Raw genomic sequence first — 16,210 nt, forward strand, 5'->3', positions numbered from 1 at the left:
TTACAACTAAATATAGTTATTGTTGTTAATAATGTAGCTGGCTGTGGAAATAGTGATCAATCAAAATGGAATATATATACTGTTTTCTCCATTTTAAAAGTATTTAAAGGGCTGTCATCTAACATTATTTACTATTAATTGAATATGATTTTTAAAATGTTTTATTTTGAAATCTAAGCGCGACTTCCTCATGTTGCATGTCTGACTTGACGCATTGTGCCCGCTCGCTCAATGCAGACGGTGTGACGTCAGCGAGGGAGAGTGGGGGTGTCTGTCAGCTGGCTCAGCGAGAGAGAGAGAGGGAACGAGAGAGAGCGAGGGAGTGAGAGAGAGAGAGCCTCTCCCACAGGGAAACATCACCATCAACGGTCGAGCCCGGCTAACAGCAGCGGCAGCGTGGAGCACAAAATATGGAAGAAACGATATCATAGAAGCCGATTAGGCGTCGGCGGAGACCCCGAAGCGGTGGATTATTTTTCTATTTCCCTATTTATTCACGTATTTATCTCCCTGTCATTAATGGCCGGGGTCCGCGGCTGCTGCTGCCTCTGAGTGAGAGGCAGGTGCAACATCATCATCGACGGAGGAGGAGGCATGGACTCAGCCAGGGCCGATCCACAGGCGGGCCCACTCCTCACCCACAGCTCCCCGGACCAGGTGCTGCTCTGTTCGGGAGGAGAGAAATAGCCGCGCTGCGTGTGTAGAGGCGATACAACGGGCTGCTGGTGGAGGAGGAGGAAGAAGTGGAGGCAGAGGAGGGGGCCCTCTTTACATCCAAATATTAGAGCCAATATTTCCGCTCTGGGCTCAAGGTTACACGCACAAAATGCTACAGCGGTAAAACGGATAAAGAGTTCTCTTTATTTGTGTAAAACATCAAAATAGTGGTTTCATGTACCTATTTTCTTTGCGGATCCAAATCTGAGACAGTCTCGCATTCAAGGCCTAAAATAAAGAAATAATAATATATAAATAAAAAACGTGTGTGATCGCTGTCTTCTCATCTGGAAGAGATACTCCAGCTCCAGCTGTCACCATGATGGAGCTACAGATAGACGAGGTGGTCTACCAGGACGACTATGGCTCCGGCACCGTCATGTCGGAGCGGGTGTCGGGCCTGGCCAACAGCATCTACCGGGAGTTCGAGCGGCTCATCCGCAGCTACGACGAGGAGGTGGTGAAGGAGCTGATGCCGCTGGTGGTGAACGTCCTGGAGAACCTGGACGCGGTGCTGACGGAGAACCAGGAGCACGAAGTGGAGCTGGAGCTGCTCAAGGAGGATAACGAGCAGCTCATCACTCAGTACGAGCGGGAGAAAGCGCTGAGGAAGCAGGCGGAGGAGGTGAGTGGTACCGGGCCTCCACACCCTCATCACAGCACATCACACACCTCATCTGTAGTCATGGTGCTCTGTCTGAACCCAGAGGCTTCATCTGCCATGTGACTCATGCATGTTTAGGCCTGTGACATACATGAGGTTCATTTACTCTACTCTACCGAGACTGTCCTTTAAATATACACTGTGTACAAAATAGCATCATTTATTGGTGAAGTTGCATATTCCTCACCCTCTAAGAGTGTTGCAGGAGAACCTGTAGCCTTCAGTTAGCGTCAAAACTCAAAATATTTGTTTGAACAACACCATATACAATCAGGTAATTGTACACAATGTTGTAATGTAACAAGGCACAAATACTTTGCTACTGTACGTAAGTATAAAATTCACATATGTACTTTGTTATTTATATTTCTAACAACTTTAACTCCACTATGTTTACTTTTACTGAAGTAATATTATAAAAAAGTGACTTCATCTTCTACCAAAGTAATTTTCTGGTAAGATGCTTTTACTTTTACTCAAGTATACCTTTAAGGGAGACAGATTGCACACTTTATCTTCAATTTATGTCACCTTAAATGTACAAACTGGACCTTTAACACTTTAACAACTGTAATCTTGTGAGATAATTTAGGGAAACACAAAACAGTCAATTAGTCTGACTGCCTGCAAAGCGATATATGTATATATATATTATAATAAAGCAACTTTTATCAGTAAAGTGAGAGTAAACGCAATGTCTCTCTTATAGTTCAGAAAAAAATAAATCTTGTGTCCTACTGAGTGGACAAAAATATTAATTATTTCACACCCTTACTTAACAACAGGACGCTACATTTAAATGTAATACTATGTGCATTAAGTAAGTATTGAACACATGCTTTCAGTTTGAACTCATTGTAGTTGCAGTCAGAGAGCACAAACCTCCCCTAAGGTTGTTCACAGTTATATTTGGAAAACATATAGTCTGGTCAGTTAGGGGCTAGTGAACTGAAAAAACAAAAGATTAAGCAACAGTACAGTACAGGTAGGTGTAATGATCTTAAAATGATATCCCCATATTCCATCATGATATCACAATAAAGATTTCTGTGATTGTATTTCTCAGATTTCCAAAATAAAAGTGTTTGTTTTGATATAGAACAAGAGGTAGTTCACAAAATTAACATGTTTATGATGCAAAATTAATCTATCAATTAAAAAAAACATACCAAAATAACTAATTTATTGTTATTAAGTGGCGAGCCGCATGTGGCCCACGGGCTGCAACCTTGAGAGACCTAACAAAAACTACAAATAAACATTCTGGTCATCATTCCTGCCTGTGTGTTCATGCCAAATAAACTGTCCTGAACTACCATTACACTCTGTAATAGTAGATTTTTTTTGTTTTGTTTATTTCTGAATCCAGAGCCCAATCACCATTAAATGTATTAATTTCTTCCTTAGGCTCTAACGTATAACCCTGAGTTATGCTGCTCATAAACAAACATGTTCCTTGTCGTACTCCTGTAATCCTTACAGCTGATAAGTTTTAAGGATCTTTATTGTCCTCCACACTGGAGAAATTTAACTTGTTACAACAGCAAAAAGTTGTGACTGGTGATATTAAAATAATAATACTATGCATATAAAAATACAAACACAAAATGGGAATAGAATATGCAAGTTAAAAACAAAGCAAGAACACAGCTCTAATTTACAAACACATGAAGCGACAACGTGACAAGCTTTGGAACAAGTGAGTGGTGTGAGCGTGACACTCGCTGGATATTTCCAAATGAAAACACGCTGAGAATAGGGACACAAACAACAAAAGTGGACATTATAGTGGAGCTATTACGTTACTGACTTAGCTCCACCTCCACCAGCTCTCGGTGTTTCTCTGTCACATCAGCCGTGGTCTCCAGCAGCCATCATAAAGCAACGTTAATCCTCCTCCTCCCATCCACAGAGGCCTCAGTATATCAGCTTAGCTCAGCATTTAGCCGGTTTCATCAAATGTTTCCCCTCACTGGGTTTTTCCTCTTGTGCCATTGGTCTAATTTGTTCCCACTTTAATCTGTTAATGACCTGCTTGTTAGGAAGTCAATAAGCCTTTCTTTTTCTTTTTTTATTAACAGCACTTTTTAACATGAAAACCACACGTGTTACTGATTACATCAGTTCCTCCAGGTCAGGACAGAGGGAGTCAGAATTCTCCCTGAAACGCAAGAAGCTACATGGAACTTAGCCATCATTAATTCGATTGTCTAGTACACCCATAGTTCTCAAACTGTGGTACGTGTACCACCAGTGGTACATGAAATTCCCCTGGTGGTACTTGGAGGAAAATACTGTTTACACAAGGGTATGTGATCAGTGTGGAGTAGAAAATGCAGCATAAAAATGAAATAACAATAATTAAAGTCACCTTATCGCTCACTCCGTCTATATCTAATTTCACTATTTCAATGTCTGAAGTACATGTGAGAAAGAGGAGGATGATGAGAGAGCAAATTATCTCTTTTTTTGGACTAAATCTGCCTACTGTGAAAAGTCCTTAGTTGACTTTGCTCGACCTGTTCACTCTATTTAACGTTAACTTTGATATTGGTATGGTAATTATTGGCTTAAAACATGTTGACAACCTCATTGTCTGCCTTTCTCGTGGCAGCCATTTTGACAGACTCCAACTAATGATGGCTGAGTTCCATTTAGCTTGCACGGTTTCTGGGTGCACGCTGACTCACTGTCACACTGTCATTACTTAAATGAGCTGAAGTGAGCCATTGTTCATGTGTTTCTTTCTGTTTGAACAAGTCAAAACGTCTGCTGTGAACAATGCCCTTTAAATATTAAAGGTCCAGTGTGTAGAATTGAGGTTAAATTGTTTCCATTTGACAGAGAAAAGAAAAGATTATACCTTTATACTAGTCAGTGTTCTGTCAGCTCTACAGAGGCCACCATTTTGGACCTTTTGAGTTTTGACGCTAACTGAAGGCCACATAGTTAGTTGGAAGGGTGAGATGAGGGATATTCACTGGCAAATGTTGCTAAAATTTTGCATACTGTACCTAAGCTTAAGGTTTATATGTTTTTATATAAGCAGCATACCAACTACTTTAGATTGTAATATAGTATAATCATTGTTTCACAGCTTGAATATCGATTGATTTTGTTTGCATTCTTTTGCATGTGCATGCATGTTTGAAGCTGGAAAAAAATACATCTATTCTTCATCATCTTGTGGCTTCTCCCCTTAGGGGTCGCCTCAGCATATCATGTGCCCCCATCTCACCAAAAGAAAAGAAAAGAAATGTACTAATTTGCTAAAAAGCAATGATTTTTTTCCCCCAACGTAACAAATAAACAGAGAGGCACTGTCTGACTATGACAAAACGGAGTACAATGGGGGATGGGATGACGTGCGATGGGTGGGGAATCATAGGAAATCAATAGTGCACTGAGGGAGCCTGGCACTGTAACCTGATTTGTGCTTATGAGGAGCTGAACAACAGAGGCAGAGAGAAAGAAAGAATGAAAGGAAAGAAAGAAAGAAATAGACTGGGTTTTTTGTAACGCCGCCGTGTGAGTAAAGGCACAGGCCACATTGTGCACTCAAGTGCCAATGAGAAGTTTGAGCAGGGTGAGAGCGAAAGGAAAACAATAATACGCCCTGTCACGAGACAACACAGGCAGCCACGACCAAAGTGTGGCTCAGGTTTCAACATTATCAGCTAATGGTAAACAAAGCCAACAGCTCCTTCTCAAAAGACCAAATATTACAAGTATTAAAGGTCTAATGTGTAACATTTAGGAGGATTTTTGGCAGGAAGTGAATACAAACATACATATGGGTTTGTATTTAATCACTTTAATATAAACATTGTATGTTGCCTTGTAAGCCTTTTACACGGACTTGCTTTGCAGATGTCGCTGTCTTGCATCTCCATGTTTTTACAGCAGCCCTAATGGACAAAACCAGCCAGAGTGTGCGTGTTTACATGGAACTGTTACAATCTGCCATCTCACCCTTTTGATGTCACTAATTCGCACACACTGGACTCAATGTGTCTTTGTTGCTGCAGTTATTCTTAAACTGCCTGCTGCACTAATCATTTTTGCACCTTCTCTCTACATAAGGTCCACTGCAGCAATGGCCTCGCACATGCAACATACCACATACAAAACTGCTTACAAAAATACAGCGACTAGTATTGTCAGTCACACTGTTCTCATGTATCACACAGTGTAAGCAGCTGCATTTGTGGCAACGGTGCAGTCAGACACAGCTATGGTTTGTCAGGGAAAGCACATTACTGTAGCTTCACTCAGTCATCACAGGGCTGCTGCGTGAATTATTCATGCCGCACAGAATAACACAATATTTCAGCTCATCAATGTGTATGCAGTGTCATTTTACCCTCTCTCGAAACAAACACACAGCTGGTTTTAAACTTCATTTAGCCACAGAGACGCTTGAGACTGGAGGTGTTGTGGGTGAATGGTGCAGGCAAATGCAGTGGACGAAGGGACAGAGAACAATTCAAATGCTGTTATTTTACAAACCTGTGGATCAATGGATCTAATTTTCCTTTCATTAATTCAAATGGTGTGCTAAAAAAAAAAAGTCTGGTGGAGAAATGTGGAGGACGTGGAGGTTTCTCTGCTCCTGTGCACACGTCAAACAACTCTGTAGTGCAGTGTGTATATCTGCAGCACACTCCTGCTTCTGTGGTTGTGCTGCATGCAGGGGATTACAGTATTAAGACTTTGTGGTGGAACTTGAAAAAGGACATTGTTTTGAACAGCTTTATTAAAAATAGAAATAAAAAGGGGAATAGGCCGCTCTTGTGTTGATGACCAAGTCAATCCTTTCTGTAAGTGAGACACGATGATGACTCAGCAGCCAATTCATCTTAAATTAACATTTAACACTTGCACATTACACTTCTGAGATGACCTGAAAGATGATTGCTCAACACAGCCGCTATCATCGCTGTTATATTTACAAAAGCAGTTGTGTTTCATTTGCGTATTCATTTCAGAAATCTGATCTTTAAGCGGTTATGACAACATTGCATAGTCTAGTCATTTTTGGTGACGTGTGTCGGCGTGTGTGTGGATGTTCAACCTTTGTTTGTGTGTCTTCCCTCAGAAATTCATTGAATTTGAAGATGCACTGGAGGCCGAGAAGAAGGACCTGCAGACGCAGGTGGAGTTTCTGGAGCTGCATGGGAAACAACTGGAGCTCAAGACAAAGAACTATTCTGACCAGAGTGAGTGGACGCACCTCACATACTGTAACATATAACACTACATACGCACAGAGAGTGAGTGAGTTGAATGATTACAACTGATGACTTTTTATTTCCTAAATCACACGGTAAAGAAAACATAACATTAAAGTTCAAGAATACATTTTCATTGTAGTTCTATAGGGAAGATGGAAAGGGAAGTAGACACTTAGATATATTTTTAGATTGTTGGTCCATTTTAACTGAGCTTTTTTTTTTTTTTTTCATTTTTTAGTTTTGCACTATCCTGTATGATGTCTGTCTTGCTTTTGAAAGTTGGAAAGTTTTGTTTGAACAAAAGAGTGAAAGATAATTGTCACAATATTATCCCCATACACTGAAGCCTTTATATTTCATTGGTGGCAAATAAAGTTGTCTTTGTTCCAGTCTGTCCTGATGTCATGCTTTTATTAAACTGTCTTTGTATGTGTGTGTGTGTGTGTGTGTGTGTGTGTGTGTGTGTTCTTCAGTCACCCGTTTGGAGGAGCGAGAATCAGACATGAAGAAACAGTACAACACTCTGCATCAGCGCCACACTGAGGTGAGAACAAACACTTGAGACAGACAAACAACTCTTTATACACTTCATTTATCACAAGAGTCCAGCCGAACTCACCAAACATACATACTACTGTATGTCTTTATATATACAATCAAATTCAAATGCTGCCAATACTATAATCCTAGTATCAGTCCAGTGTCTCGACCACTTCCTGTGGTGATCCTTCTGAGGAAGACCACAGGACGTGGTTGAGACATGTCGAAGTAATCGAAAAACCTTATTTTTCTCAGGCTCAACAATAATACAACTACTATTAAATGTATATTTTCTAAAAACTTACTGCGCAGGATTGAAAATGGTCAAATTAAGTGTTGTGTTAAATCAAGTACATAAATAGTCCTCCTCAAATGTAATAATCTCTATAACACAATTGTCTTTTGGTTCTCAAAATATTCCTGGTAATCCAAAGTGTAATAGACTATAGATATTGTAATCCTGACATCTCTCTTTGTCGCTGTTGTGGATCACAGATGATTCAGATGTACGTCGAGCACATAGAACGTTCCAAAATGCAGCAAGTCGGGACAAACAGCCAATCAGAAGGCCCTGGCTGTGGACGAACGTGAGTGCTTCTTGTGTGTGTGTGTTTGTGTGTGTTGGTGTGGAGTTGAACTATTTCATCCATCATCTTGCTGCTGATGTTTCATATTTGTTTTTCTGGCTGTATTAAGCTTTGTGTGTGTCAACATGCTCATTGACATCAGTCAGTCAGGTGCCATGATGAACAGCCGCAATATTCCATTGACAGAGCGGAGAGGAAAGGCAACAAAAAAGTAGAACAAAAAGAGAACATTCGTGTTCAGACAATGCATGAATTTCCGAATATTCGTGTACATGAAACGAGAGGAGGAGTTTGACATCCGGTGCAGCTTCTGTAGCTGAATCACAGATTAGTCACCTCATGCAACATGTTCACCAAATGCTCAGAATTCTAGATTAAAACTCAGCTACAGTCGAATGAAAGGCAGCCTCATCCTATAAATCTTCATCACCTGAGCGGGGCTGGTGGAGTTTTTAACTTCAATAATCACCAACAAACAAAAAGACAACACAATTCAGACTAAAACGTGACAAAGGCAACCTTAATAACCTTATAAACTGGTGACACATTTTCAGAAATATGAGTAAATGGATAGATAACAATGATATTTTAGCTACATAAATGTTTCATTCCAGCCTTCTGCTGAGGCTAATGTTTCCCTCTTTGTCTCACTTAATGTGTCTTCATTTATCTCTTCATTTATGAGTTCATTATTTCGTCTTGTGAAACCTTCTACATCTTCTGCAAATATGAAACATTTGCCTACAAAATAAAAGATGATTGGCTGGTTTCCTTTTCCCCCTCCATCTGATAACATTAAACAGGTTAATAACAAACAATATCCAAAATTGCCTAATTTAAATAAACATCTACTGGATAACACTCATGGTCTGTTTTTTCCTCTATATATCCGATATATGTATAAACTTAATACTTAATACATCAAACAGATAATCAAAAACCAAAATCAGTCCAACTTTTATCAACTTGCATACGGTGTGGGTTTGTGTGGTTTCATGTGTCACTGCATGCTCCTGTATCCTGTCTTCTGTATTTCTCTAATCACTGTCTGTCTGTCTGCCCGTCCGTCTCGCTGGCTTGCTTTCTGTGCCACTGTTTGCACAGTCAACGCCACACATGGAGGAAAAGGTAAATCCAACATGGTCCTGCAACTGCCCCACCTCCTCTCCCCTCTAATTAAATAACCTGCTTGGACTTAAAGTTATAGAAAGTGTTGCCGATGCCTTTAATCCTTCCTCAACGCCCCATAGCAAAAAAAAAGATGTGTTATCTTAAGCTTGGTACAGCCGTTTGTTACTGTCCACCTTTCTGCGTCTGCTGTCTCTCTCTCTCCCTCATGTGCTTGCGTCTGCTCATCAGTTTGTGTCTGTATCAGCCTGTTACACTCGTCTGTATCTACGGAAAGACCTGAATGCATTCGCTGCCTGTATGTGCGTTTCTCCTAAGAGTTTGCAGTTTTCTCATGACCAAACCATGAGAAAACCGAACATACATGAAAAGATTATTTGCTGAATATGTTGACAGTAAACTTGGTCAGTACTGTATGTAAACACTACACAACTGTGTTTTTTTTGCATAACTGAAATGAAGTCATTGATGTTAGGTGTGAAATAAGTGAATTTAACCTTTTCCTGAGGAGTTAATGGTGGCACTTGCTGGTTTTGGGTCTTTTTCAACAGAATATGGTGCCAATTTTTAATTTAAAAAAATAGATGAGATGATAGAATTCACGTCTGAAACTTTCCGTGGGCTCTCCTTTGTGTTTTCAGTCATGCTTTAACCTGTTTGTAGCTGTCTCACTTCTCTAGCACAAACACGTCACTTCCTATGTGCAGCACAGGAATGTTGTTGGGCTACAGGTGACCTAAAACAGCTATACTGAGAAACACAGAGAGAGTCGTCTGGATGGAGCGTAGTCAGTGTTGTGTGCACTCATTGACTTGAATGACTCGAAAGCTTATGGAATACATATATTTATGTATATGTATATTGCTCCATTGCTACATCACTGCCTGTTTGACTGTTTATGATAAACTTGAGCTGTAGGTAATGTGTGATATGAGTATTTAGGCCTTGTTTCTCTGCTACAGGCCCTTTATGTTCTGTGCATGTGCCCTTTAGTATGAATCCTGCTGTTCACACTGGAGACGAGTGAAGTGAATAACTTACAATCTCACATAGTTCTCCACCTCTTTGTGTTTTTACCTTTGCCTGCAGCAAAGCGGATCGCCCGTCGTCACTGAGCCTGTACCCCAGCGGTGAGGGAATGGTACGTGGGGGTCTCGGGGGGGCTAGGATGATGCCCGGGAAAGACATCTGGCAGGTCAGCGAGCTCGGCCAGTCTATCTTCAGCTCTGCCTATCAGGTGGGACAGACAGCGGCCATGTCCTCCCCTCACGACCACAACCACAGCCTGGGAAGTGGAAGGAGGAGGGGCCAGCCTTTACCGCTGCCCATCCTGCCAGCCACACCCACATGGACGACCTCCCCATGGCCTGCTTGTGTCACTTTAGAAGAAACAATTTTCCATTCACACTTAATTGGAACGCTACAATTTAAAGTCACATCTGTCCGGTGTATGTGTTGACTCAAGCAAGCAGGGAGCCCATGCAGTTTTCTTTAGAGATGTGTGTTTGTGGAGCTTCTGCTATGTGTCCTCGTGTTTTACTTTACACTTTTTAATTCAGCTTTGAAGTTTAGTTGTTGCTTCTTTTCTTTTTCTTTTTTACGTACTTATGCAATTTAATAGCATTGTTTTCTTTATTTGTGAAAGAAAGAGCAAAGGTAAGAAAATGAGGACATTGCTGCTTTCTTGTTGTGGCCCCACATGAATAATTATTTTGACTGAATTCAGACATCAATATCAGAGGGAATGGTCATTTTGACATTATTATTCCCATTTTTATTGGAATAACATATTTAAAATGATTGCTGTGTGATATCTGTGCAGATCTGTGAGAAGCAAAGATGTTTTCTTCGGTCTGCAGAATATGATCTGTATAGGTCCGGACAATATTGAATCTAAAATGGTATTTTGACACATTTTGGCTTCCCTACTATCTATTGTCTCATAATGGTTTTTAAATGCCTTTTTTGAGAATTAACTGTTGGTTCAAAGAATGAAGAGGCTCATATTTTGGACAGATAAAACAACGTCATGTAGAGGACAATAATTGAGTGTGACCTGGATATTTAACTCACCATTTAACTCACAGCTGAAAATGTAATGCTGTCCTCTGAAATCTATGGTTTTCTGTATTTGTGAGTTTCATGCACTTTTCAAACTTCTAGTGTTGCATTCTTAATGACATTAGGAAATGCTGAGAAAAACTAAATGTGGAGCTGCTACAAAAAAGCCAAATGTCAGTTGCTCGAGATACAATGTGTTGTGCAGGTGTGACGGGTAAAATGTGAGCCTTCCCTGTATGATGCTCATCTAATGTTGTTTGTGTCTTGCTGCCATGTCGTCGTCGCGCACCAAGGAGGATGGATCAGAGTCAGACTCGGTGGTCGCCACACCCAGCAGCACGGGGAGCAAGTCCAACACGCCCACCTCCTCCGTCCCCTCCGCCACCGTCACCCCGATAAACGAGGGCTTCCACACACACTCTGAGTTTGACGTGATGCGCACCGGGAACCACAGGAAAAGTGCCAAGCGGCTCAGCCGGAACATGGAGGTGCAGGTTTCCCAGGAAACCAGGAACGTCAGCATCGGTAGGACCATGTTGAGTCCTTGGTGTCAAATCAATCTGAACAATCTGTTTGTAACGCTGATGTGTGTGTGTCATATTCGTACAGGTATGGGAAGCAGCGACGAATGGTCTGAGTTCCAGGAGATTATTGACTCTACTCCTGAGCTGGACATGTGTGTGGACCACCGTGGGTACGGAGGAGGAAACAGGTGCATTTTGAATTTTCCTGTAGCAATCCGCATGTACAGTAGGGCTGGGATGATGTACTTTTGTCATGATTCGACTGTATCGTGATACTTGAGTGCCAATGGGATTTTCTTTTTCTCCTTAAACCAAATCTTTAGTTTGGTTATTTTATTGTGTGTAATTGTCTCTTATGTCACTGAAGCTCTTACCTTAAAGCACAAATGTATAGGGAAACCAAATAAGACAAAAACAATCCCGTGATTCCACATTGTTTTTAAATATCATCAAATTGCAGTTTTGATTGATGCTGTGAAGTCAAAGTAAGACAATGTAGGATTTTCTCTCGGGTTCCCGATGTACCATCAAAATAATCTCGGAGACATTAATTGAAGGTTGAAATCCTACATTAAGTTGCTTTAAAGGATCACATTAGTGTTTGTTTTTTTGTTCTCATTTTGCTCACACACATTCCGCAGTGCTTCAGTTGTGTTTGCCTTTAATCTTGTCGAATACATTTATTTTCTGTGAGGCCAGTAGCTGTTCCTAGATCATTTAAAGTATCACCATTTGTGTGTATTTCAGCCCCACACAGGGAATTGTGAACGAGGCCTTTGGTATCAACACGGACTCTCTCTACCACGAGATCAAAGATGCCAAGTCAGACATCATCGGCGATGTCGATGCAGGTGCCGAGCTGCTAGGTAGGACATTGGCTGCACTGTCATTTGCATTTGGTTTTATAGGTTAATTAGTAAACGTCCTTATCTGAGAGTTGTCAGTGTTTGTGGTACAGTAAAAAAAAAGAAGAATTTGCTGTTTACAGTTAGTCTTTTCAAAGAAAATGTTACTTCACCGCTTTCACAGCAGAAACTTGAACTGGTGAAAGTGAAGCCAGACACTTGCACATGGACACTAACATGCTTATACGTGATATGACCCAAACAAAGGGAGATAACAGTGGATGTGTGTGTGAAATGCACAAAGCCAGCGTTTGTCGTCGCTGTGGGTTAGTGCAGAGCAGACTCTCCATCAGAATCAGAATCAGAATCAGAATCAGAAGAGCTTTATTGCCAAGTACGATTTGCACATACAAGGAATTTGTTCTGGTGTCATTGGCGCATAACAAGCATACAAAATTTTAAGAAGATGAGAAGCTGTGCATTTTTTACCTTGCATGCGGCCGAGGCTGAAACACACTCCATCCCAGCAGCTCATCCCTGCGTCACTGCGCAACATAGAGTCTCCCAACCCAAAGTTGTCCATTCATTTAGAGATACTTTTTTCATTTATTTGTCTTTCAAGTTTGTTTCCGCCCTTCATTTTACTCAGCAGAGGCATGTTTTAAAAAAGGTCAGCTGTTTTAATCTATTAGGTGCCGTTCATTTCACAGAAATCATTTATCCTCCATTCTCACTGACATTTGTTGGACTCTTGGAAGATGTTATTAGGATTTTTTGATTGAACCGACCTTGAGTCTTATGCATGAGAAATATGAAGTAAGGTTTGAGTCATAGTCTTGTCCATCTGTTAACCTCTCACCCGTTTCTTTTTTCCCCTTTTTATGCGCTTCTGCTGGTGACACCCATAGGCGAGTTCTCAGGTGTGTATCTGACCGTGCATTGGTTGGTATCTTTTTCTTTTACTCTCTCGACCTTTTCTCCAAACTACACTGTGGAGAGACGATAATGAATCACTCTGTACAAATCAGCCAAAGCCACATTGCTATAATTTAAATTATAAAGGATCAAGAATTTCATCACATAATGAAAGTAGAAAAGAAAAATAACTGTCCTATACATCTTCTAGTTTCATCTCCAGCGGTTTAGAATGACAGTAGTAATTCTCTCAGCTGCATGCTCAAACAGAGGTCATTTCATAGATGCATTACACTCCTAAAAATAAGTTTCACTGTTTATCTGATAGTTGGGGGGAGAAACTCTTAGTAGTGGCACATAGACACAATCCCTCCTCAGTCTTTTAGCCCCGTTGCTATTCCTTAAACCCGGATTAAATGAATGCTTATCAGCGTCCTCTCTTCTCTCTTCCCTTCCTGCCCTCCTGCTCTCCATCTTCTTCTCTGATCTGTGCTTTTCCGTCCATCCTTCCTCTCCCTCCTTCCTTTGTGCCCGTTTTCCTCTTCTGCCGCCAGTTCGTGACGATTTCTTCGGTAAGGCGCACATTGCCTTCTCTCATAGCCATATTTGCTTATTATGTCATTTCCCTGGCCTCAAGCTTCCACATCCCTCTGGTTTCCTCTGTTTGTTTATTTATTTATTTGGTGTGGCTGTATATATTTATCTGTTTGTATTATATTTTATCTGCTGATTTAATACCTAATGGTTACGTTGCAATTAGAAATTCCCTTTTGTTTGGAAAGAAAAGTGGTGTAACAGTGATGAGGCAGTGCAGAAGAGAGCAGGTGGTTCTCTGCCTCTCGTCAGGTCACATATCACAGCCTCAACTTTCCAAAACAGAAATGTTTTCTAACCAGGTTGTAACTAGGGACGGGACGATACCACATTTTTGTGTCCGATACATAAATGGTCATTTTAGACCATTTATGAACAATATCAAGCTGTTAACAACACATTTGTGTGGAGTCATTTCAAAGACACAATTATATAACTGTGTAACAAATATTGTTCTCCCAAAAAGAAGAATTAACAGCACAAACATTTTTACCAGTATCAGGCCGATACCGATTCCCATCCCTAGTTTAAACCAAGGATCTTTTGCAATCGCTAACTTTTCTTTTGTGGTCATTTTTTTTACACCTATTAAATGTAATAAGCTTTTTTTTTGTCTTGTTCTGTTTATGTTGCCATGTACTGTGCTGTGCTGCCATTGCTGCTTAACATTTGCAGGCTTGTTTTCATGTTGCACAGCGCTTTTTTTTTTTTGGCTTCAGTGTAAAAAAATCTTATCTTCGTTTTTGGTGTGGAGTTTAGATCATTCAGGTTTAACAGCCAGATAAATAGGTCAGACATTGTATTGACATTTTTTAATCTTTCTTGAATATTGTTCCACTATTATGTTAATCTGACTTAGTTTCCTTGTCGACACAGCAGCTTGGTCGATGAATAGTCCTGTAATTCAGTGAATTAAAAGAAATGTATGTGACATACTGTATTTTTTCTTTTTACAGTATGTCACATTTATAGCATTTTAATTCACTTTCTTCATTGATTTGTGTATCATTTGTAATGACGTGTACATGTGATTGTTTTAGGAATGGGCAAGGAGGTGGAGAACCTGCTGACGGAAAACAAACAGCTCCTAGAGACCAAGTAAGTGACACGTGCACGTGTGTGTGTGTGTCAGTATTCGTTTTTCATCCATTCATCTGAGGGCCCTGCATTTCTTTACAGTATGTGGACATTGCAGCCCAACCCACGGTTTCACGTTACTCACTCTCTCGTCTTTCCGCCCTTTTCTCCACAGAAATGCTCTCAACATTGTGAAAAACGACCTCATAGCCAAAGTGGACGAGTTGTCGGGGGTGCAGGAGGTGCTGAGGGAGGAGCTGGAGGCCGTGAGGCAGTCGAAAAACAAAGTGGACGCCAGAGTCAAGGAGCTGGAAGAAGAACTCAAGAGGTGAGAACATGTCGTCACTTAACATAGTGGCGTCACCTGTAATCCATCCCTTACTGACCCTATATGAAGAATACATACTAGCAACAGATACAGTAACATGATTACCTGCTGCCGACGACCGCTCAATGTACAAGAACCAGAAGACAAAAACGTTGTTATTCTGCTGTACTAGAGAGTTCCTTGTTTGATTCTAAACTCTGATGATTTCATGTGATGATCATTTGGTTCCCACACTGAGGCAAAAGTGTGTGCACACCTTTAAATTTAAATGTTCCTCTACAGAAGAACAATTCATAAATGAGCACTGTAACATTTTTCATTTTTCAACTATTGTCTTTTTATGGAGTGAATGATTTTTTATGTTTTGTCCCAGTGTTTGTCTGGGTTAAGGTTAGATGTGCCCCTTAAAGCAAAATACTTCACTGCAAGTTGCTTACAATAGAAGATGTTTAATTGTAACTGTAGTTAAAGCTGATGTGGTTACGCTTAGACTGTAACCAGAGGCACAATATTATATCATGTCATCATATATGATGAATCTTTAATATAAAGTCTGAGACTGTGAGGGGGAAATGGACAGCTGAAATGTTAATAAGTAGAGTAACCTATGACTTTTTTGTCAAATTATGGACGACATACGATACTATGAGATTTTTGTCAAATTTTGAACCTTTTTCTCAAATTTTGGACGACATACGATACTATGAGATTTTGTCAAATTTTGAACCTTTTTCTCAAATTTTGGACGACATACTATACTATGACTTTTTTGTCAAAATGTGGACAACATGCTATATTATGACTTATTTTTTACATTTTGTAATACATACTATACTATGACTTTTTTGTCAAAATTTTGACGACATACTATACTATGACTTTTTTGTCACATTTTGGACGACATACTATACTATGACTTTTTTGTCATATTTTGGATGACATACTACACTATGACTTTTTTGGGTGATTTAGGACGACATACTATACTATGACTTT

At 40.3% G+C, this 16,210-nt stretch overlaps 1 protein-coding gene across 5 annotated transcripts; it reads left to right on the forward strand.

The window, feature by feature from the left end:
• The first annotated feature begins 269 nt into the window (after positions 1–269).
• Positions 270–15,241, forward strand: LOC122785843 (C-Jun-amino-terminal kinase-interacting protein 3-like). Of its 5 annotated transcripts, none has more exons than XM_044051825.1 (13): positions 270–1,342; positions 6,480–6,600; positions 7,089–7,159; positions 7,651–7,742; positions 8,847–8,870; positions 9,960–10,107; positions 11,225–11,456; positions 11,541–11,643; positions 12,203–12,321; positions 13,209–13,220; positions 13,770–13,787; positions 14,850–14,907; positions 15,062–15,241. In XM_044051825.1, exons 1-13 carry the CDS (start codon positions 1,037–1,039, stop codon positions 15,216–15,218), a joined length of 1,461 nt encoding a protein of 486 aa, XP_043907760.1. In that variant the 5' UTR covers positions 270–1,036; the 3' UTR covers positions 15,219–15,241. The 5 variants fall into 5 exon arrangements, with proteins under 5 accessions (XP_043907760.1, XP_043907761.1, XP_043907763.1 ...); XM_044051828.1 differs by having other exon boundaries at positions 272–1,342; positions 9,960–10,065; XM_044051829.1 differs by having other exon boundaries at positions 273–1,342; positions 9,960–10,011.
• The last annotated feature ends 969 nt before the right edge of the window (positions 15,242–16,210 follow it).

The sequence above is a fragment of the Solea senegalensis genome, linkage group LG19 (assembly GCF_019176455.1).
Source record: "Solea senegalensis isolate Sse05_10M linkage group LG19, IFAPA_SoseM_1, whole genome shotgun sequence".
NCBI classification, from domain to species: Eukaryota; Metazoa; Chordata; class Actinopteri; order Pleuronectiformes; family Soleidae; genus Solea; species Solea senegalensis.

Excerpts from the sequence above, each read along its gene's own strand:
- LOC122785843 (XM_044051825.1), top strand. The coding sequence starts at position 1,037 with ATGATGGAGCTACAGATAGACGAGGTGGTCTACCAGGACGACTATGGC. Across the intron at positions 1,343-6,479 it reads TGAGGAAGCAGGCGGAGGAG|AAATTCATTGAATTTGAAGA; the intron begins GTGAGTGGTACC and ends GTCTTCCCTCAG. Across the intron at positions 6,601-7,088 it reads AAAGAACTATTCTGACCAGA|TCACCCGTTTGGAGGAGCGA; the intron begins GTGAGTGGACGC and ends TGTGTTCTTCAG.